The sequence below is a fragment of the Anas platyrhynchos genome, chromosome 1, assembly GCF_047663525.1.
Source record: "Anas platyrhynchos isolate ZD024472 breed Pekin duck chromosome 1, IASCAAS_PekinDuck_T2T, whole genome shotgun sequence".
In the NCBI taxonomy this organism is placed as follows: domain Eukaryota; kingdom Metazoa; phylum Chordata; class Aves; order Anseriformes; family Anatidae; genus Anas; species Anas platyrhynchos.
This window is the reverse complement of record NC_092587.1, coordinates 580,892-604,368: the sequence shown is the minus strand read 5'-3', so window position 1 is coordinate 604,368 and position 23,477 is coordinate 580,892. Positions and strand designations below refer to the sequence as shown.

The 23,477-nt window shown below is 46.5% G+C and overlaps 1 protein-coding gene across 3 annotated transcripts in view; it reads right to left on the bottom strand.

Moving 5' to 3' along the window:
* SHANK3 (SH3 and multiple ankyrin repeat domains 3) overlaps nt 1–23,477 on the bottom strand; it is a 363,910-nt gene that overhangs the window by 96,169 nt on the left and 244,264 nt on the right. For all 3 annotated transcript variants that reach the window (XM_038180780.2, XM_038180783.2, XM_072035934.1), the window contains one exon: nt 19,322–19,397. In XM_038180780.2, coding sequence (XP_038036708.2) covers nt 19,322–19,397 — 76 coding nt within the window. The remainder of the gene's footprint in view (nt 1–19,321; nt 19,398–23,477) is intronic.

Here is a 23,477-nt window from a genome sequence, read left to right as displayed (position 1 = left end):
AGGGATGGAAATACTTTGATAATTAATACTTGCACCTTGGGAACCAGTGTATACATATCAAATGTATATCAACCCTGACAGCTATTCTTGAAAAGACAGAAAATAACATAAATATAGCAGAAACTTAAGGAAAGCAAATAGAAAACATTTTTTTTTTTTAAGATAAATGATCCAATTAATCACAAGCCTGAAAGTTAATTAGCATTCCTAACAAAACAAACACTAAAGGAAAATCACCCTCACAAAACATTCACAAGCAGCAGTAGCATACCAGCAGCCTTGATTGCTTTGAAGCCAGCACTGAACAGTCAGTGTACGGAGGAAGAGGGACTGATTTATAGTTTGATTCTCTCCTGCCCTGCAGCTTGAGTAGTAATTTACACCCCCACAAATAATTATAAAACCCACTGTGATTTGTTAGTATGTTATTCCTACTGTGCACATGACTGTTAGTATTCATACATGCAAATATATGCAACTAACACATGTAGCTCTACAAAATCTCTGGACTAACGTGAGCAGCATTCCTCATCCATGGCAGCTGTGATCCAGTGCCCTGCAGAAGGGTGGGTGGCTGCATCAGCTCTAGCAAGTCCTATGGAACTGCTCAGGCTCAGCACCACACAAACGACAGCCAGAGATGACCCTGTCCAGCCAGGAAGCACTGGGGACTTACCTTCTGTATGCCTTAAAAATACCATGGCGTTTCTGGTATACCATGAACCATAATATCATGTCCTTTACGGGCAGGGCAGAAGGGACTGCAGGGCAACGTAAAGGTTTTTTGCCTCCATAGTACCAGTTATGAATCTGAAAGTTATGATTATACTATTGCTAATTATAATTAACATTCAGCCCTGCTACTAACATTTTAAATTCATTATTTATAGACAGAAGCATCTGACAAGTGCTGTTCTGGAGACAGACAGGTGGAGACTAAGTTTTCAGACTATTTATTTTGTTTCCTCAAACCATGCTTTTGTTGCACCAGTACCACGCATTGAGCCTCCTGCTGCTCTCTGCTATTACCTCTATGCACGGTTTGCACTCTGCAGTATTTCTGTGCCTTTTTACAAAGCACTGAAATCTGCCCTTCCCAGAGATGGGCTGTTGTGCACGCTGCTGCTCACAGCAGTTTTGAAAAATGGCTCTAATAGGCAGTTTGTTGGTATATCTTGCTCGCGTGCTTAGAGCTAAACTGATTAGTATACAACCAAGACATTCTTCTTTAGACTGCTAAGTACTGCAGGGTACTGTTGCACACTTTTTTATTTCTTCTGCCTTCCTCTGTAACATGAAGTCCACAATTCGGGGTCATTTCAGCAGTTCAATTTTCATGCAAAATTAGGAAAGCAGCAGCACCTTATTTCCCAAGTCAGCTGCCTCCAGGATCTTAGGTTCAATCTTCTCTTGCCATAAGATCTATGAAAACCCACTAGAGAAAGCATGATATTTAATTTCATGAAGATGAAAACAGCTCTTCCAGAATACCAATGGGACCCATTATTAAATAACATCTCTGACTGAAACATCCAGTTTCCCATTTGGTGATTGAATTTTCCCTTACCCTACTGAAGCCCTATTTGGCCTTTACATGAAGTGCCAGAACTGGCTATAATCATTTCTCTGGAATGAATCTTCTCTTCCTCAGCATCTCTTAAAGAAGATGGGCCAAGAAGCTACTTTCAAATCCCCATAGCTGATGTCAGCATATTAAACGTTGTACTAACTGGATTCAGTTCAAATCACAGAACGAAGACCTGTTGCTGCTGTCATTTGAACTTGAAGGGTACCTACGCCCTGAGCCAGTTACAGACTCGGGCAGGAGTCCCCTGCCTGCCCCAGTCTCCACCACCACCAGACAGTCCAGGACCAAGGAGGCTGCGGCAGGCCCGTGGCTGGGACGTGGCTGTGCCCAGCTCTGGCCTGCCCAGCAGCTGCTGGCTCTGCTCTGCCGGCACCGAGCCCATGCAACCAGGCCTGGCGGCCCAGCCAGGGCAGGTCTTGCCGGGCCTCACCGGTGGCTCTGCAGGGAGCGACATGCAGAGTGGTGTGGGGCTGGGGGTGGCCGCCTTTGGGCTGGGGACTGAGGGCTCTGCTCTTGGTACCCCTGTGCTCAGGAGACAACAGTGGAGCTCTGGCCATGGCCACTCAGCACACACAGCGGCAGCAGCTTGCCACTCAGCCCTGTGGCACGGCTGCCCCACTGCTGCCCCCAGGCACACCTGGCCCGTGTAAGCTACACCAAAACAGCCACCCATGGTGCAGAGGACTGTGACTGGCTCCCGGCAGGGCCACCACAGACTTCTGACACCCGACGCGTCCTGGTCCCGCACCCCAGGGCCCAGCCCCAGGCCTTGCAGCGAGGACACGCTTCTCTGCCGCTCACTGACCCCAGCCTCAGGGCTGGCGACTTCCACCAGACCGCCCCCACGGAGCTCAGCCTCCTGGGAAGAAGCCACAGATTTTCACCATGCAGGCCCGGCTCTGATGCTCAGCACAGAGGGATTATCTCACAAAGGGGACTCCACCATGTTCTTCAGCTGTTTAACAATAAATTACGCGCGCTGTCAAGTGTTACTGCCCGTGAGGCTGTGCTGGGCCGGCAGACCCCAGCCCGTGTCTGCTGGGTGCAGAAGCCAGTCCTTATCGGCTACTCCCTGGCCCTGTGTCACAACCAGGCTGAGCTTGCACAGCAAGCCAGCAGCAAAGCAGAGAGCACGGCATTTTAGTTCTGCCTGGATGATTTGCATCACTTTTTTAGTTCTTCTTCTTACAATGCATGTTTTCTAACAGATATATCAAAATCTGAATTATCCTTCTCTGTAAATTCAGCACTAGTCACGAGTTCCTCTGGTGGAAGAGATACAGTCAGCTGAACTCCGGGAATGCAGTCGAAAAGAAAACAACACCATAAACCAAGAACACAGGCTGCTCTTAGATCTTCAGGACACTACTGGCATAAAGAAAATTTTGGCAAACATTTGCCAAAAGACCATTTAAAACAAACGAGCAAACGGACCTGTACTAGAAATAGCTCCTACTTAACTGAGTGCAAGGGATGCTGCGGATCCTGATTTGGCTGGTAAGTCAAAATGACTCCTGCTGAAATAATCTCACAAAGCTCTCTTATGAAGTGAATCTGCATGGGTTATGTGGTGCAAACAATACTTTGTTCACTTCCAATCTATAGCGTATGCCAGCTGTAAAAAGAGACGGCCTTCAAGTTAGATGTGGTGGGTGATGAAATGTGAATAGAAACATAGGAAAAGACAGAAATGTCCACTAAGTACTGTGGTGAATTTGGAACAAAGGTGGCCACTGGAATGATATAGGTGGAATGGAAAATTTGTCACTTCTATGGAGTGCATGAAGTACTACCTGTTAAAGTGAAGCATTTTCACATCCAGAGCCGGAATACACAGAAGAGCTTTAGGGAAATCAGCTAAGGAGCTATCTCAGTAACAAATGTCAGTATTTAAGAAATTCTGGAAACTTGGGAAATTCCAGAGCCTGGAAGGAGTGCCAGGGATGACACAAGAACTATAAACTATCAGCCTGACACCAATCCTAAGTAAATTAACAAAATGCTTTATCTGGAAGATGGAATAAGAAAAGCTTTTGGTGTTGTTACCAAGAGGTAGATCATGCCAGCATCTTGTCAAGATTCCAATATAATTGATGACAGCAACAATAGGAGACCTCTTACTGTGGCTTGATACCACCACATGAATTATCTCTGTACAGTGCAACTTTCTAGTAGGCTGCATTAGTATATTAGAAATTCACTCATCTACAGGTCAAAAAAAATACAGTCAAAAGCACGCAGACACTAGCAGGGACAACTGCCTCCATTTAGTCCCACGAGGACCAGTCCTAATCCGTACTGCAGTCAGTGGTCTATCCCAGAGCTGTACAACATCCGCACCTTTACAGCTGAGTTATACTCTTCTGCAGAGTCACACGTGTGGCAGAAATCCTAGGGCTGACCACAGATATCAAAAGACGTCTCACACAATTTTAGAGACTGGACAGACTCTTATCATAAGCCATCCCCAGTTTGTGAATAACATTGTAAAACCCTGATTTAGAAACACAAGACCTAGGTGTTTGAAGAGGATACAGAGAATGCTGCCATAGCAGAGAACTGATTATCAGATTATCAGGATTGTGCCATTAAACAATCAGGACAAGAAAGGTTTGAAATACAGGTAAATTCAAAGTGTCAAAAGTACTGGCTCTATTTCAGGATAAACAACATTATTGAAAAGCAACAACTGAAAAAAGAGAATACTGCTGCGGCATTAACTCTCACTGCAATCAAGTGAAGAAAGGCAATCTCTGGACTTATAAAAATTATACAATAGAAAGAGAATGAGTATTCTCCTCTGGAAACACGAGTAAGACTTTACTGCAATAGTCCTGCCAGTGTCTTCAAGAATGATGTGAAAACATTTGAGACCACAAGGCAATGAAAAAACAGTATCAGGAGTTGGAAAAAAAGTCTTACAATATGAAATTCATCTTGATTTACTCCTATCAAAGAGGTCAAGGGGCATGTAGATCACTATACCAAACATAATGAAAGAGAAATACTTTCAGTAGTTTAGAATTTTCAAGCAATGCAGGGAAAAAAGACCAGATTTCAAGATATGACTCAGAAGCCTTGAAATTTAGCCTTGGAATAAAGCCAATTCCCACTACAGTGGGCAATTAAACATCGAACGCCGTGTCAAGAAAGTGGTGGAGTCTTGCTTGGGGCTCTTCATTGACAACTCAGAAATTACATTGTCACTTAGCTTCTCCAAATTATGTATGGGAGAGGACTAGGTTGTTTGGAAACTGATTCCTTCTGATCTTCACATCTGTAATGATTGCACACCCTCAGCTTCTCTTTCCACTCCCTTCACTTGTGGATGCTACTTCAGGGAAAGCTGAAACAAAAACTAGTTGAAACAGGATAAATGACAATGGATGGGACAAAGCAGCTCTCTGAGGTTGTACAAGGATGCCTGAATGCTCTGAGTCGAACAATTACAGTATTTAAGAGGGGAGGAAATAATCTACCAAATTAGAGTGTTAAAAAAATCCAGGAGTTTTCACTTCCTTTGCATCGTATGATGCTAGTCATATGCCAAAAACCTGTATCTGCTAAATTCCCTAACAGTAGGAGGGTGTTTGAGGCAAACAACAGTTTGGTCTTGTGAATATGCTAATGTTTTAGTCTACCAAAAGTCTTTGTAATCAAACACAGTACCTAGGTAAAATTTAATGGGCTGTTATACACAGGAAGTCAAATTAAATGTAATTGCCCCTTCTCACTCATATTTTATCAAAACAGAAAACATTTTGGGGTAATTTTTGTCTATTTAATTGAACTACTGTGAGTTGATGAAGTGCTAGAGGAAAGAACATTTGACACTATTTTTAAAAAATTTCATTTGTTTATAATGATCTGATTATCTTCTCTCTGGAAGAACAAGAGCCACCAGTCTCTAATCAAAAGAGAAATCCACCAAAATTCACTAAGAAGATATTGTTAAGAATCTGCGCTATCTTTCATAATCCTACTTCTTAGGTAATGATGTAGCTCAGAGAAATATGGCCATCCTCTGTAATACCTGTTTTTAATTGCTTTCTGGAAATACGCAGAAATAATCTACAATTGATCATGTTGAAGGAAGACTTTTGTTTCCCTTTCCTCATGACACTTAAAAGAATAGCTACTGTAGCTGCCAGCAACACACGCAATCTGAAGCCCTATCACTCAGGAATACTTGATGAAGATCTGGAGACATGTAGCACAGCAATGATAATAAATTAGAGAAGCCCTAGTTTACAAGTGATTTTAAGAAGGCTTGCCCCAGTGCAGTATCAATTATACCAAAACACTTGTAACAGATGTTTGTCTAAAGTGTTCTTTATTTACCAAACGAGAGACCTTTAAATAACTATCTAGACAATCTTTTCTAATGCTATGCTACCCTTATGATTAGTTTTCTCCTACTGGCTAGCTTAATTTTGTTTGCTGTGGTTACTGCTGACGACTTCTTGTCCTACTCAAAAAGGTACCGTGCAGAGTTTATTCCCACCTCTGCAGTTAAAATTATGTATCTGAAGACTGTTACCATGCACTCTCACTCAGCACAGCACCCCAGTTTATACTTTACCAGTGCTAAGCTAAGCTAGGGAGCATATTTCAAATGTTTGCTGGAGTTCTGTTTGAATATCCCAGTATCTTTGGGTTTTTACATTTTGATATTGCTCACTGACGCTCAGTTTAGGATTGCTGTAACTTCCAAATCTGCTCTGCAGAATTGCTGCATAACCAACTGTTCTCCATTCCACATTTGCACAGTTGATTACTTTTCCGCAAGTGTAGTAATTTGCATTTCTCCTTACTGAATTGCATCTAAGCATTTTCAAAGAAGCATTTCTATTGCCATGATTATTCTGAATTCCTATCCTGCCTACAAGTTTGCAGTATTTGCAGTGACTCACTGAGGGCATTTACGATGTCTTCTGTTCCTCATCAAGCAAGTATTCTTGTCCAGAAAAGGGGGAGGATGATGCTTGTCCCAGTGCTTAAACATTCTGGGAAGCAAAAGCCAACAGCGGTGCTGTGGGTTTCTCTTCTGCTCCTTCAGGCGTCCGAGTCAATAAACAACAGCAACGATGCTGAAGACATTTACAGTTACTCAGGCACAACACAGGGGAAGGTACCACAGCAGCAACAAATCTTGGTACAAAACAGAGAAGACGTACTGATTGTAAAGGATGAGTCATGTTGTCTTAGGGAATGTATTTGATATCAGATAAATCTTGCTCAGGAATACCTTATTTTTCTGCATCAACAACCGGGTAGTTAAATGAAGAGCTTTTTGTTGCCAGCAGGATGCATCTTGCCTAAGTTATGACAGTGATGGTGGTTGTGGTTTAAACCCTGTGGGCAGCTGAACACCACACAGCCACTTTTGCTCACCTTCCCCACCCCCCGCAAGAGAATCAGTGGGACAGAAGTTGGAAAACTCATGGGTCGAGATAAAGACAGCTTAATAAGTAAGAAAAGAAATAAAAAAAAAAAAGGAAGAAAAAAGCAAAGCAAAGCAAAACCAAGCAATGTAAAATGCAGCCGCTCACCACCTGCTGACTGATGCCCAGGCAGTCCGACCCAGCACCGGCAGCCCCCACCAGCTCCCCGGTTACTGTTCAGTGTGACGCCACAGGGTACGGGATGTCCCTTTGGCCAGCTGGGGTCAGCTGTCCTGGGTCTGCCCCCTCCCAACTTCTTGTGCACTCCCAGCCTCCTCGTTAGCAGGGCAGTAGAAGATGAGAAGTCCTTGACTTAGTGTAAGCAGTGCTCTGCAACAACTAAAACATCGGTGTGTTATCACCGCTATTTTCATTAGACATCCCCGAACACTGCACAATATGAGGTACTGTGAAGAAAGTTAACTCCTCCAACCAGCACAATGGTGTACACATCTCCATGTGTGCTAGTAACCCTGGGGTTCCTTTTGATTCATCTTACTTATTTTAGATGTTTTAGATGGAAATTAAGTGCACCCTGCAAGTTCCCTTTTGCTACTTCATACTATAAAGGGAACGTTGATGATAAGGTCAGGCAGACAGGTCCTGACTGTCTGAAGGTACACAAGATGAATTTCTCCTCTCTAGTCAGATGACAAAAGTCTCTCGTCTCCCTGTTCAGCAGATGGCAGAAAACCATTAAACAAAGCGCAGTGTTACAGGAAACATTTATGCTTTGGTCAAAGACACCAAATAGCTGATACGAAAACAAAGTTCAAAGACCAAACAAAGAACTGCACCATGGAAGAAAAACAAGCTTGACAAACGAGCTTGATAGCTGTAAAATGTTCAAAGAGCCAAGTCCTTCATTTCTGAAGGTGGCTGAGAAGAAATGAAAAAGCTCCAGCACGTTCTAACTTATTTTATTCTTCCACCTAGCATGAAGGAACAAGAACATACCTTTTTTTTTGAATCTGTGATTATTTTTTTAATTAGTCTTGAGTGTTAAAATGCACACCATGCTAAAGTACAGAGAGAGACTGATTCCTTCCACTTAATGGCCTTTTGTAAACCAGAATACAAGGACAATGGTTCTGCAGGAGACTAGGGGTTGGTTCATCAACACCAGTGTCCTTTAATGAATAATGGCCAGCAACAAACAACGAAGGCAAGACCCTAAGAAATTGCATAAGTGATCAACTCTAGGAACACCCTCCCTGCTTCTCAAAGCTAGTAACTAAATTCCTCCTCTCCAGCCCCTGACCAGGTCACAATGTTTCTTGGTCACAAACTTACTGTCCAGTAATATTGCATGCACTTTTTGAATGCATTTATATTTTTGGCCTCCACAACATACAAAAGGAATAAATTCTACAATATAAGCACCTGCAGTGTGACAGAGTACTTTGTTTTATTTTAATCTTGCTGCTTGATAATTCCACTGAGTGCCACCTCATTCCTTTGTACTAAGAAATAACTATTGTTCCAAATTCACCTTCTTCTTGCCTACTCATAATTCTACAAAACTCTGTCAAATCTTTCTCTGGTACCTCTTCCCCAGGCTGAAGAGTTCCAGGCTATTGAATCCTTCCTCAAATTAAAAATGTTCCCTGCTTTGGGCCACCCTTTTTCTTGCTTTTGAACCTTTTCTAATTCCTCTGATTCATAGGGTAGGTCCTGCCTAACTAACCTGATTTCCTTTTATGATAAGATCACCCGTATGGTGGACCAAGGGAAACCAGCTGATGTGATTTTTTTGGACTTCAGCAAGGCTTTTGACACGGTTTCCCATAGGATCCTACTGGACAAAATGTCCAGCATACAGCTAAATAAAAACATCATACGATGGGTGAGCAATTGGCTAACGGGCAGGGCCCAAAGGGTTATGGTAAATGGGGCTGCGTCAGGCTGGCGGGCGGTCACCAGTGGGGTCCCTCAAGGCTCCATTTTAGGGCCGGTACTTTTCAATATTTTTATAAACGATCTGGATGTAGGAATAGAAGGCATTTTGAGCAAGTTTGCTGATGACACCAAACTTGGAGGAGTTGTGGACTCAAATGAGGGTGGAAAGGCCTTGCAGAGGGATCTGGATAGGTTGGAGAGCTGGGCGATCGCCAACCGCATGAAGTTCAATAAGAGCAAGTGCCGGGTCCTGCACCTGGGACGGGGAAACCCTGGCTGCACGTACAGACTGGGCGATGAGACGCTGGAGAGCAGCCTAGAAGAGAGGGATCTGGGGGTCGTGGTAGACAGCAAGTTGAATATGAGCCAGCAGTGTGCCCTGGCAGCCAGGAGGGCCAACCGTGTCCTGGGGTGCATCAAGCACGGCATCGCTAGTAGGTCGAGGGAGGTGATTGTCCCGCTCTACTCTGCGCTGGTGCGGCCTCACCTCGAGTACTGTGTGCAGTTCTGGGCACCACAGTATAAAAAGGACATGAAACTGTTGGAGAGTGTCCAGAGGAGGGCTACGAAGATGGTGAAAGGCCTGGAGGGGAAGACGTACGAGGAACGGCTGAGGGCACTGGGCCTGTTCAGCCTGGAGAAGAGGAGGCTGAGGGGAGACCTCATCGCAGTCTACAACTTCCTCGTAAGGGGGTGTCGAGAGGCAGGAGACCTTTTCTCCATTAACACCAGCGACAGGACCCGCGGGAATGGGGTTAAGCTGAGGCAGGGGAAGTTTAGGCTGGACATCAGGAAGGGGTTCTTCACAGAGAGAGTGGTTGCACACTGGAACAGGCTCCCCAGGGAAGTGGTCACTGCACCGAGCCTGACTGAATTTAAGAAGAGATTGGACTGTGCACTTAGTCACATGGTCTGAACTTGGGTAGACCTGTGCGGTGTCAAGAGTTGGACTTGATGATCCTTAAGGGTCCCTTCCAACTCAGGATATTCTATGATTCTATGATATGGGTAAATGACAACTGCAAGTGTTTTTCAAGAGATTGTCAAACTATGGATTTACATAGAAGTATAACAGGATTTTAGTAGACTTTCTATTTCTTTCCTTTATTAGCTGCTGCCCAGATGATGAGTCTACCCAGCGATGAGAACCACATGGACTCCAAAACTGCTTGGAGTAAAATGCTGTTAAAGGAATCCATCACCAAGCAGGTATCCACTTCAGTGACTTTCAACCCCAAGGACCCCAGGAGCCAGAAAGACTTTAGTTTCAGACAGACCAACCAGTCATTGCCTCGTTCAAGCTCTGGTTGTGTTCCTGGTATTGCCTTAACCAAAACGTACCGCAAATACCCCGTGGAAAACAGGACTCCTCTGAACAAGCCTCGTGACAAATGCTGAGGATGGTGAGTGCTTCCCTTCCCTCTACCCTGCCATCAACCCTTCTTTCCAGCATTTCACCTACAGCAGTATTCACTGCAGCAACAACAGGCATGGCACCGTTTGCTTAACTACAAAAAGAAAGGAAAAGCCCAAGGAGCCCCTCCTAACTCTTGTGCATCTAGAGGGTTACTTTGCAGACAGGTTGTTTGCACGTTTTCCCCCAACCTAATTTCCAAAGCTAACTAGCTTTCCTGATCTTTCTTTTATTTCTTCCTCTTTCTTTTCTTCTCTCTCTCTCTCTCTCTCTCTCTCTCTCTCTCTTTCTCTTTCTTTCTCTCTTTCTGAGAAAGCAAATGATTATGGTTTAGTAGACAGGTCTCCTTTCCAATGCTCCTTTTATTATTAAAAAGTATCTCTGAAAACCGTAGTTGTTCACAGCTTGGGAACCTTTTTTACCATCTCACACTGGCTAGCTGTACTCTGCTTTAACCAATTCATTGCAGCACTATCTGGTCCTGTTTCTTGTAAAAAACTGGCCACAAAACCTCACATTACCCACCAATTCTACAATTCTAAATTCTTCATTTCAGAAAAAGCTGAGCAGTCTAGTACATGACTCCAAGCAGAAGGACTGCTTGGGGAAAAGCAACAGGTTCATAGGAGTTCACTCTACCATTCCATTGGAACTTTCTGTAAAAGAGGTTAAGTGGTCCCACAAGTCACTGTTCCCCAAAAGATCTTCACTGACTATTTTGAAGGTATGCTAATTTGACAAGTGGATTATATAGGAGCCTTTTCAATAAGAGATTTAATTTTCTCCCTCTACACTTCTGTTGCTATAGAAATGAACGTTGCACTAGCCCCGCGCAGATTACTTTTTTCCAACTAGATGTGCTCACCGCTATAAACCCTGTTTCCTGTAATATACCAAAAGCAGGCACCCTTCCAGACCAGCTAAAGTGAACTGGTCAGCAGCTGAAGTTGCACAATAAATCTGTCAAAAATTCATTCCCCCTTGTAGTTGCTAAGCATAAGCTCCTTTTGCGGGGATATTTTTGATGACCCGCTCTGTAAAGCCATTGCCCAGGCCTCTTTCAGGCTCCTTGTTGAGCCCTGCCTGTAGCACAGCTTCTTTCAGAGAATGCTTGCTGATTAGCCCAAACGACAGAGAAAGCTGATGCTATTTCCAGTTCCCTGCCTGCTGCTCGCCTCCTAGAACGTGCAGGAGCATCGGGAAGGGCTCCACCTGCGTGACGCTCAGCACACTTCAGCAGCGATCTCATCCGAACAGCACACCAGGGACTGACGAGAGAGAAGCAACCAGCAAATAAAATGCAGCACAGAAAGGAATAAAAGGAGTTGTCTCAGAGCCCCACATGGCCATGAAACAACTCGAGGAAATTCAGAGCATTTTACTTGGTCTGATCTGTAAGACTGGACAGCAGCTTGCGGCCTGCACACCGCGACCACCGGCACCGCACCGGCTCCCCAGAGGCAGAACAGCCTCGGGACACGGCCACACACAGGTGGGGCACGGAGATGGCCAATTCTGGTGAGGGACACAAGCAGAAACGCTAGTATCAGCAGGGGAGGAGTAAAAGCTACAACTACCACCTCCAAGGGGGATGGTTTCTGAGTAGGACCTAGAGAAAAAGAAACAAAAGCCACCAAAGTGACTCTGTACCAGGAAAACGCTGCTGCTGTTCTCTTACATGTTGGTGAAAGGAGAAATAGCCAGTTATTGGTGCAGTCCCAAAGATTTCTAGGTTATTTTACCAATCACTTACAGTACTGATTTGCTCACTCTATCCACCAGAATATTTGGGGGCTACAGCATATGGTGTACAAGGAGACACAGAGAAAGCTGGGCTTCTTCAGCCTAGAGGAGAGCAGGCAGAGGGGACACCTCGCTGCAACCGCCTAACTCTTGGAGGCACGCGGGGATGGAAATGAGGCTTCATGCACAGACCAGAACAGTGAGAGGGCACAAGTGTCCTCGTGCCAGAAACAGACCCAGATCACAGGCCCAGGGACGCTGTGGGGCCGCCAGCCCTCGAGACATGCAAAGCTGGCCCTGCTCCGAGCAGCACGTTGTTCTAGAGGTATCCAGACACCCCTTCCAACCTAAATGATTCTGTAACTCCACACATCGACATTTTTGGCCAGTCACAGCATTTTGAGGCACAAAAATCTCTGCTTAGTGACTCCTTCACATTTTTCCTCTCTTTTAAGGGAGACCCATCCAGATGGCTTGTGAATACTGACTGCTGTAATCACTCTCCCTGGTCAGGTAATCCCCATGATTGAATAAAAAAATAATCCTAAATTGTCTGTTGCTCCCGATTCTTTTTCTTCCCAGCTGTGCCATGTAGAATGTGGGCTCTTAATTTTGCAGAGTTAATTTCAAATCACTTTAATCTCTTTCTTTAACACAGTTCATCAGGGAACTCAATTCCCCTTGCGACTGCCTCCTTCTGATAAACACAAGCTCAACCTTTGCTGCCTGTTCACCCTATTCCTCTTTCAGACCAGATTATATTTGCTGAGCTCTATCTCACACTCCTCATCCCCACAGGTCTGGGGAACGCTCTTGCTGCCCCCAGGGACCTTGAGTGCATCCCAGCCGTGGAGCAGCCTCCTGCCTTCTTCCTTCTGTAGCTGCTGTTATGCTTCAGAATGGTTATCAAGTGAGAGGAGGGGAGCCTGCCCCAGAACAATCTCTCACCCTGTTCCAAAGCAGACCTCCTATCTATGATTTGTTATTGGCAATGTGCTAGTGAGGTTTAAAACTGAAATACTGCTTCCCTAGAGGCTGATTCCACAAAAGGAAAGACATTTTTTCAGTACATAGCCTACTATCTTCTCATGTTCTCAAATATATCCCTCCATGTATTTGTAGCTTTCTTTTCACCTTATTAAGCAAAAAAGAGTAAATTACACACCCCTCCCAAATCTGCTATTCAGCACGTGAATGCTGTTCCCTGCTCTATTTCACAGGATATCCATTCAAACCTTCAGCCATTTCAAAAGCTTTTTCTGAAAACTAAAGTCACTTGTGTGTAATTTTCTCAAGTACTTTTAAGTTGTTCCTCAAACATTGTCATTATGTTAATCTTCTCCCACGTCTGAGACCTCCAGTGAAGTCAGAGTTGACGGAATAAGCACTTGCCTGCAAATCATGTTAATGTCTGCTGCACAGATCTTACAGCATCTTAGTTACTTCTTGATCTCTGCTCTGAAGGGATCTATTGGTTCAAGTGTTTAATTGTGGTGATTTCACACTGATGGGCAGCTAAGTTACAATGTACCGCTCTCTCACTCCCTCTCCTCAAAGGAACAGGGGGAGAAAATACCATTTAAAAGGGCTCATGAGCTGAGATAAGGACAGGGAGACACTCACCAATTACCGCCACAGGCAAAACAGACAGCATAAGGAGATTAATATAATGTATTGCCTCTGATAGCAGACCAGACCAGGGAGAAATAAAAGCAAACTAAAAACACCTTCTCCCCATCCACCCTCTTCTATCTCCTTGACCTGAGCAGCACAGGGGAATGGAGCTGTGAAGAACAGGAAAAAAAGAATCCATTTATCCTATTTATTAAGGCAATCCTAAAACCAGCATGTGAATCCCCATACCACACATGCCATTCTGCCTCCTCTCGAGTCCGAACTCCATTTCGATCCCGAAACGCCGCTGAGATGTGCCCCTCTGAAGGCTCTGCTCCCCGTGCTCGGTGCCACGCTGCAATGCCAGCGGCCAGCGCCAGCCACACGGTGGACTCCAGGGAAGAGAGCTGATGTGGCTCCATGGAAATGGAAAGGTGCTGCTCCTGTCCCGGGGTGTTTTTTGCTGTCAGGATGGCTGAATGGTGTTTTTCACATCAGCTGCCTCCAGGCCTTCAGACAGGGTCATGGGCGCTGCACAGGCATCAGCAAAGCCAACACGCAGCCTCAGGGCAGGCAGCAGCTGCAGTTACCTGTCTTACCCTGGGTTGGTTTTCCCTAACTGAATGGCGAGGGTATGTTTTGTTTCTGCTTTCAGTGAACAAAGCTTATATGCTTTAACAAACTTCTTTCTGATTTCCTATCAGCGTGCTGCAAGTATTTTGACACAGCAGGAGCAGCAGACGCATGCACCGCACCGCTCAGCACCACCTCTGTCTCACCGTCTCCACCAAAGGCAATCCCGTCCCTTTCTCCATTTCAAGAGAGAGAGTGAAAGCACTCGAGTTACATGTCACGAGGCAAATTGATGGAATAACGATCCATTAAAGGCTATTAAATACAAGGACACTGCCTCTGGCACAGGAAGACTCTGAACAGTAAACTGCTGCAGGCAGGAATAGTATTTTGGGGAGTTACTGAAATGTGCTTATTCTGTACTCATTGCTGCACCAAGCACTGCCACTGGCCACGGGGCAACACACAATACTGGCCTGAAGGGTCTTTGCCATGCTCCAGAGGGGCCATCTTCATGCTTCTATGTTGCATGACTATGCACTGTGTTATGGGACAACAGCTAAAATCATCCAATCTGTTTCAATTTAAACAACCAAAATCTGTCAAAACCCCCAGTTTCCACATCCAGGCTTAGCATTGTTACTGTGATCCCAGCACACCCAGGTCACACTTTGGCAAAGCAGTCCAGCATACCCGTACTTTGCACGCACTGACTGCCTGGGAGTGCCAAGACCAGTGGGACTATCATCTGCAAGAAGCCATAAATAACTGGGGACAGGTCCAGAGAGGCTTTGTATCCCCTAACACGCAGTCCCAGGGAACTTTAAGATGGAAAGATGCATTATCTTGTCTAAGGTGTGCAGTTAAAGACATACACATATGCAATTACCTGACTTACTCCCCTCCACCCCAGTTGATTCTGGAGTAACAGGACCACTATGGGCAAAACTGCCACCATGAGAAAAACTGCCACCATTTTGTCCCCATTTTGCCCTCATTTCATGAGGGTCCCTGGATGCCAAGTTATAAGACAGATGGGACAGCTACTTATTCTCTCGTGCAAGACCATTCCAGTCTGCTGTCCTTCCCAGTACCCTCCCTCCACTGCACTGCACCTTCCTACAAACATTTCTGCGGATTTCCCTCAGGTCAGAGGGAAAACAGGAACAGGCCAGAGCCAGAGGAGATCACTCTGCTGCAAGCTACAGCCCACAGACTACAAGGTGAGCACCTTTCTCTAAGTACAGCTTTTGGTTTACTTCACGCAGGGAACTGCTGGCCCCTGTTTAGCTCAGTGCCCACCAGGACGCCCAGGACCTTTTCTGCAGAGCTGTTTTCCAGCTGGGTGCCCCCCAGCATATCCCGGTGCCTGGGGTTGTTTTTCTCCGGATGCAGGACTTTGCATTTCCCTTGGCCAAACTGCATTAGGTTCTTGTCAGCTCATCTCTCCACCTGTCCATGTCCCTCTGGATGGCAGCATGACCCTCTGGTATAGCAGCCAGTTTGGCATCATCTGCAAAGGTGCTGAGGGTGCACTCTGCCCCATCACCCACTGTATTTATGATGTTGAACACTATTGACCCCAGTATCAACCTCTGGGGTATTTCAGTAGTGACTGGCCTCCAGCTGGACTTTGTACCACTGATCACAACCCTTTGGACTCAGTCATTCACGCAGTTGTCAAATCCACCTTGCTATCTAGTTATGGAAATACATTTGACAGTGCATCTTTGAGGATGTTATGGAAGAAAGTATCAAAAGCCTGCTCAAGTCAAGATAAACAACATCCTCTGCTCTTCCTACATCCAGTAAGACAGTCACCTCATTGCAGAAAGTCATCAGCTTGGTAAAGCAGGATTTCCCCTTCACAAATCCAGGCTGACTACTCTCAGTCACCTTCATTACCATGAGGACGATCAGAGGGCTGGAGCACCTCTCCTGTCAGGACAGCACCTTGCAACATCATCAGCCAGATCCCCCCACGTCACTTCTCCCTGCTTCTTCCCCTTGGACACATCCTTCTTCTGTCTGAGTTTAGTGAGGATCTCCTTGTTCATCCACACAGGCCTCCTGTTGACCCATCTATTTTCCTATTTCTCCTGATGGACCATTCCTGAGCTCAGAGGAGGTGATCCTGGAGCATCAGTGAGCTCTCTTGGACCTCTCCTCCCCCCAGGATGGCATCCCATGGAATTCTGTCACACAGATCTCTGAAGAGTCTGCTCTTGAGACAATCAGGTCAGATGCCCAGGCTTCCTCTATTATCAGAGTGAAGAGCTCAGAGCCAAGGAACAGGACTACTATTGGCCAGGTGCCTGCCCACAAAGCCATTTCAGCAGCCACATAGGACATCAAGAAGGCAGCAATGCCTTGAAATCTGCTCTCTGGGGAACTTCACCTTGGGCTTCAGAGAAAAGCCTGCTTTGCCCCTAGCTCACAACAGCCATCAAGGGGCAGGCCAGGAATCCTCCTGACTTCCTAGCACCAGCTAACCATAGGAACATGGTGAGGAAATTACAACAGAGTAACTGTAGAGCAGTGCTGCTGTACTACGTGTCCCTAACCTCTGCTGCTGCATGACTAACTGAATTCCTGAGTCAGAGCCCATCTCTTCGTATTCAGAAGCCTGCAATGGATTTTTCTTCCTCTGATTTGTCCCGCTGCTTTCTGAACCTGTGTCAATTTTTAGCACTCTGAATGTCACTTAGCAAGGAGTTGCACGGTTTAATTGTATGTTACATGAAGAACCTCCTCCTTTTTTTCACTTTTAGCATTCCATGTACTTAATTCATTCAGTACCTCATGTTCTTGCACTGAAAAGACGGAGATCAACTACCTCTGGTTCACCTTTTCCATATCACTTATTTATGAACTTTCACCAAGACCCTTCTTCACCAACATCTTCCAACCATGAGTGTTTCAGTCTATTCAGTCTCACCCTTACAGAAGACGTTTCACAATTTTGAGCACCTGTTAGTTTTCCCTGACAGCTTTTCGACAACTACGTTTGATCTGAAAGATCAAAACTGGATGCTGGTTTCAAGATACTTGCACAGTGCAGAGTTATACAGACACTAATATTCATGTTTTCCATTTTGTTCTGTTTTCCTTTCTTAACAACTCCAAAAAATAAATTTCCTTTTCCAGGTTTGTCCTGGAATTGAAGTAATCCCCAAATCTTGTTCCTGAGCAGGAGAAGTCAGTCCAACACCTCCACTGAACACAGAATACTACTACTGCTTTTTTGCTTATATGCATTACCTTTTATTTTCTGCATTGGAGTTTAGCTGCTCAGTACCCAGTGTCACTATTTTCAGTACTGTGTGATTGTTCTGCAGCTAAACTCCATTTTTTTTACAGCCCTAACAACCTTAGAAGTGTTAACTAATTTTGTTAGCTCACCATGCATAAACGATGTGGAAAGGAACCAAGCAGGTTCAACAGCATGGACTTGAGAGCAGGTTCCCCTGGAAATCCAAAGGTGAGCCTTCTCCTATTGCCCTCCTACACAATAGCTTTAATTGTATTTTCTGACCTACTCGATTGCCTCTTTGTGAATGTCTTGGTATTAAAGAAGATGTTTTCACTGTGGTATCACAGTGATGTCAGATCTTTTATTCCTAAGCAATTACAAAGACATGAAGAATCTTTAATAGGCAAGAGTACCTTGCAGTGTTTCTTTGGATGTGTGCTATCTTTCACGTTGCAAAATAAATTTATTCTATTATCCCACTGTTTATTGACCCAGCTTGATGCAATCTCATCCATCTGCCCTTGTCTTCCTTAAGAATTTTGAATAATCTGCAAATTTTGACCTATTTCCTGCCCTTTTCAAGACCTAGTGCAACCAGTGACCCCAGCACAGACTCTCTGAGTTCCGTGTAGCATTTGGCTACGATGGAAATTGAATGTTTTTCCCCCTCCATTCTTATTCTTCGCTGTTTTCTGAGTCATAGCAGCATTTTCACTTTTGTCCCATGATCAGTTAAGAATATAAACAGCTCTGAAGAAGCATGTCACAGGAATTTTGAAAAGCCAAACAAGTTACACCCATAACTTTGAGCAAAAAAGTGTTGAGAGCCATGGAGACAGATTTAGGATAAGTAGCTCAGAACAAAGAATACATTCACTGCTTTGCTGGTAAACTCGAAGACTTCAGGATAACTTAATTTTGCATAATGAATTATCACAATTTGCTCCTTTCACGTCATTCATGCTTATTTCATAAGCAATAATGCCCATCCAATTACTTTAATGACCAACAGCTTGAAATAGCAATGAAGCCTGACTGCAAGTAGGGAGTGCATCCCACAGAGTAACTACATTTACCCCTCAAGCACATTACACACAAACCCTGTGTCAAAAGCGCTCTCTTGAATCCAAAAAGTAGAGCCACTCCTACAGCTCAGTCTCCTGCGAACATGTCCACCAGCCACACACGCTCAAACCACATACAAAAGAGCAGCATCACCCCTACTTTCATGATAGAGTCCAAGCTTACTTCAGAATCAAACCTGACCGTTTTCCCGAATGTCAGTCTCCCTGCCGAAGTGAGTACACTCGATTGGACTAGATCAAGGTCCCGTCCAACCCCTAACACTCTGTGAGTGCCACATACTGGAACACCCCGGGTGAACATCCCCGTAGTCCAGAGAGCACATTCAGTACTGCCAACAGGCTCAAGTGACAGCACTCTGCATGTCACCGCCTGCACAACAGCATCCTCTTCTCCTTCATAAGAGCCATAATCCTCCATCTGCATCCAATCCACTTCCTTCAATTCCTGGAGCACACCACAAAACCTCCTGGACACTTGTTTCTAAACTAAGACACAAGCCAGACTGCCCTGTTCAGTTTCAACATTTTATTCAAGCAAGCCTCATCTAGGACTTACAGTTTAGACTGCAAATGAATTGACTGAAACAGCCAGAAAGTTTCCTTCCCATAAAATTAACATGACACGTACTGCTTAGTCAGAAAAAGGAGATGCTCTTTGCATGGAAATGAATCTCCTTATGATCACAAAGCAAAGATGCTGATGCTTACCTGTGAGAGGTGAAATTGTCGTAAGAGCCCACAGTATAATGTCGGAAGAGACGCTTTGTCCTGTCTTCTCTGGTTTCTACAAGAGAAAAGACACATCACAAAGATGAGAGAAAAATAACACATATCATTGCCTCTGTTTTCTCTACGTGTATACAGTGAACCTTGCTTTCATGCAAACATTAATTAATAAACACAATAATCTGTGTGCAGACGTGTCAATGTGATCAGTCCCATGCATACCCGTGTACAGTCCCATATGCACACAAACAGCATCAGTGAATGTAAGATCTCTTCACCTGGACTTTTGAACCCAGAGATTTTGACATACCACACTGAAGCATCAAATCTCACCAAACTCCAAAGTAGAGCCAAAGAGGAGAACCAGCCCCAGTAAGGCAAAGACATACTCCATGTCCCAAGCCAGATTTTGTCCCTTTGCTGTTTGGCCACTTGAATTTTATGCATCTCAAGCGATGTGGATGCAGTTCCCACAGTGAAATTGGTAACAACTCCAGTGAGCCTTCATCTCATCAGGTGGTCACTGAGATCTCCGGGTGCACAGGAGGTACGAGGAAGGAAAGCCAGGAACCCAGAGAGGCTTCTGTTGCCACTCATGCGTGAACCAGCAGCACCACCCCAGAAGCTCTTTGGCCAAGTCAGTGCTTCGGGCTCTTCAGGCCACACATGGACCAAATATCCCCTTTCGGGTGTAACAATTCCTGAGTCTACTTGCCTCAGAACTGTGGAAAAAGCCAGAGAAGCTGCCAGCCTGACCTGACACTTCAGGGCAAAGACAGGAGCCCACAGGCTCCCGGAGAACTCCAAAGCCAACCAGAGAAGAGATGCTTGGGCCTCCAGGCTGCTGGGCGCTGATGAAAGGCAGCTTGAGTCATGGCTAGTGCACATGGATGCCACTGCAGCCACTGTAACGTGGCTGGCAGCCACTGGCTGAAATGTGACAGGGAGAACTTAAGTGTTTCATTTAACTGTGTAAGAACTTAAGCTGGACATTCCCAGTTATCATTTTCCTAACCCAGAAGAAATTTGCATCACACTACCAAAAATGAATTTATTTGCATGACCCAAAATTAATATGCAAGCCTTAAGCTGCAGGGAGCAATTGAAGCCTTGCTCTAACCAGACTGAGAACATCACATTGAACCAACTCATACACGGCTACACTAGGATGGTGGCAGGACACCAAACCATCAGGTCACTCCATTTGCCTTTGTCACTGCTTTCTTTTGAAGCACCTGGTGGTGCTCACTGCATTACTGGCTACAACATCAGGCAGGCTGATGACCTGATGTAGATAGGGAATGTCAGGGAATGTCTTTTAGCAGGCTGAGTAGGGCAGTCAGAAGGGGAATGAAGGGGGAAGAAGAGATTAAGAGTAAAACACAGATGAGCCTCACTTTTCTCTTCAGTAGAAAAACACGCTGTTTGCACCCAAAGTGGAAACAACACAAAATAAATGTTTGCTTTCACCTACTTTGGAATTCAAAATGACAAAAGCCAGCAAGAAGGGACTACAAAAGTAGAGGGACAGGAGTTCTTACTGTCATTGCAACGCTGCCAACCTAAGGAAGCTTGTTTTAAACTCAGGACAGGATGCACTTTGAAACCTTTCACTTTGGTCTTGTGATCAGAAGGAAGCATCACTGCTGTCCTAAGCTGGTAAATGGAAATGCTGCTACAGGGGTCCCAGCGCCAACTGCCCTCCGTGGGGACAGGTGACAGCCCCTGATGCATCAGCAGCTGCTGTGCCACAGCCAGCACGCCTTCTCTGCACCCTCACAGCTCCCCAGCAGGCGCGGGCTGTCCTCCGCTACCAGAGGCTGTGTCTGGAGATTTGGCTTTGCATCTCCTCTCCCAAAGAGGCTTCTGTGCAAAAGAGGCACGTACTTTGACAAAGATATCCTGCTCTGGGGGAACCTCGCCCTCAGCATTAAACGAACAACTGCCTTCACCAAAGTTTAGATATTAATTTGCCAAACATAGCTTTATTTATTTATTTATTTATTTTTCTTTCTCATGTCCTCTTTTTATTTTTTTTAGATTTTTCTCAGAAGAGCAGCCTTATCACGTCCCTGCCAGGTACCGCCCTGTGCCATGGTCCCGGCTTTCCTCCCCACCACACCAGACGCCTCCAGGCACGCCTCAGCGGCCTCCCAAGCGGGGTGTGCGCCACAAGCCAGTGTGGCGTGGCAATAACGTGCTTTTTGCAGTGTCGACAAAAACTTTTTCAGCAGTGTTTGCTCCGGCTTCATCTCACGCGTTTCCAGTTCCTATTTTTTGCACAAGCCTCACTGTGTACGTGAGGGAGCAGCGCTGTGGCAGGGACAAGCACGCGTACCGCCCCGTACCGCCCCGTGCCGTATTTTTCAGTGATGTGATTTAGTGCCGGATTGTCAGTGTCAGGTCAGAGCTTGCACGAGGTGATCGCGGATTTCTCTTCCAGCCCAGGTGTCCGTGACCCCGCTCCGCGCCGTGCCGGGGGGGCCGCGGCTCGGGGCTGCCGCCGGCAGGGGCCGCCCGCGCTCCACGGCGCCGCCGGGGCCCCCCCAGCCCCGTCCGCGGCCCGGCGGCGTTACCGCGGGGGGCGCCCCGCGGGTCCTCCGGGCTGGCCACCTTCCCCCGAGCCCCGTCGGCGCGGTCCCGGGAGCGGCTGTGCCAGAGAAGCGGGCAGTTAGTCACAGCGACAGGGGCTGGGGGGCGCAGAGCGCAGCGCAGCCACCGGGCGGCTGCGAAGGAGACAGCCCCGCACCTGCGCTTGGAAGTCACCTGAGGCAGCTTCGCACCTTGCTCCAGATCCTCCTCACCTGTCAGCTCCCAGCTCCAGGTGGGGATGCCCGACCTCTACCACCGCAGTACGAGCACGAGGAGGGAAGGTGGCACCAGGAGCCCCGGCCAGGGCCGGCATGCTGCCAGGGAAGCACCACAGCAGGGAGCAGCCCCCAGCAGCGGGGAGCAGCCCCCAGCAGCAGGGAGAAGGCCCCAGCAGCAGGGAGCAGCCCCCAGCAGCAGCCCCAGCTCCACCTGCACGCCAGCAGCACCACTGGGATCCCACACAGAGGGAGGGGGGTAGCGCTGTGGAGACCTAAGATCCCCCGAAAGCACCAGGATGACACCTACGGCCAACGTGCCTGTGAGGGTGTTGGCACCCACAGTAACAAGTTGACATGGATGAAATAAAAATGGGAAGCGGGTAGTGAAGAGAGAGAGGTGAGCAGGCCCTTGTGGAGGTACTGGAACAGGGCAAGCTGAGCAGACCATGCCAGCTGAGGTGAGCACATCCACCTCTGCCTCGAGGTACGCAGAGGGTCTCAGCACAGAGACATCTGCAGTCCCTTTCGGTGCCTGTGGGGTAAAAAACACGCTGCTGCAGCACAAGCCCCACTCCAGGCAGGTTTCCCCTCTCCTCTGGCCTCTCATTTCTGCTCACGAGGGCCCTCAGAAAGCCCCACTACCCCTGCCCCATGCACCTTCGTTTTAGTCCTTTCTCCTTCCCCTTTCTCTACCGTACTGTGCCTCCTCTTCCTTCATCTCCTGCCTCCCATCCACGCATGCACAGACACGTGTACCTCATCTGCAAACATCCCTATCGATCTCATTCCAGATAGAAAAATGGTGATTTCGTGAAGGGAGCTGGATTTATGGGCTGTCCGCAGCCCAAAGGCTTGTTCTCTTCATGACTTCTAAATATAGCTGCTGTGGAGTGTGTGTTTAATGGAGCCGTCAAGGAGGCATCAGGGGCTGAGGCTGATGGATGGAGAGGAACGAACGCTTCAGAGATAGGTGTGGAGAGGGAGGCTCTATATTTAGGGGACAGGGAGCAAGAGGAGGTAGAGCCCTGGCTCCCAGGGCGGCCCTGCAGGAGGAGCTGTGCACGCAGGGCTGCAGGGGCTCCTCACGATGCACACAGCAGCACGAGCAGGGAACCAGGAGCAGAAACAGAAAATGCTGAAAAGCGACAGCCTGGAAACCAGGAGCAGGTAGATGGATGCAGACTGCACTCAGGCTGTGCTGCAGAGCGCCTGTAGAGTGCATTTGTAAAGCTGACAAATATTTTTTTCTAGGTAAGCCTGTCTAATACCCACGATGAAAATACAAGAATGGTGATATCCCACAGTGGGCCAAGAGAAGTCTGGACGTG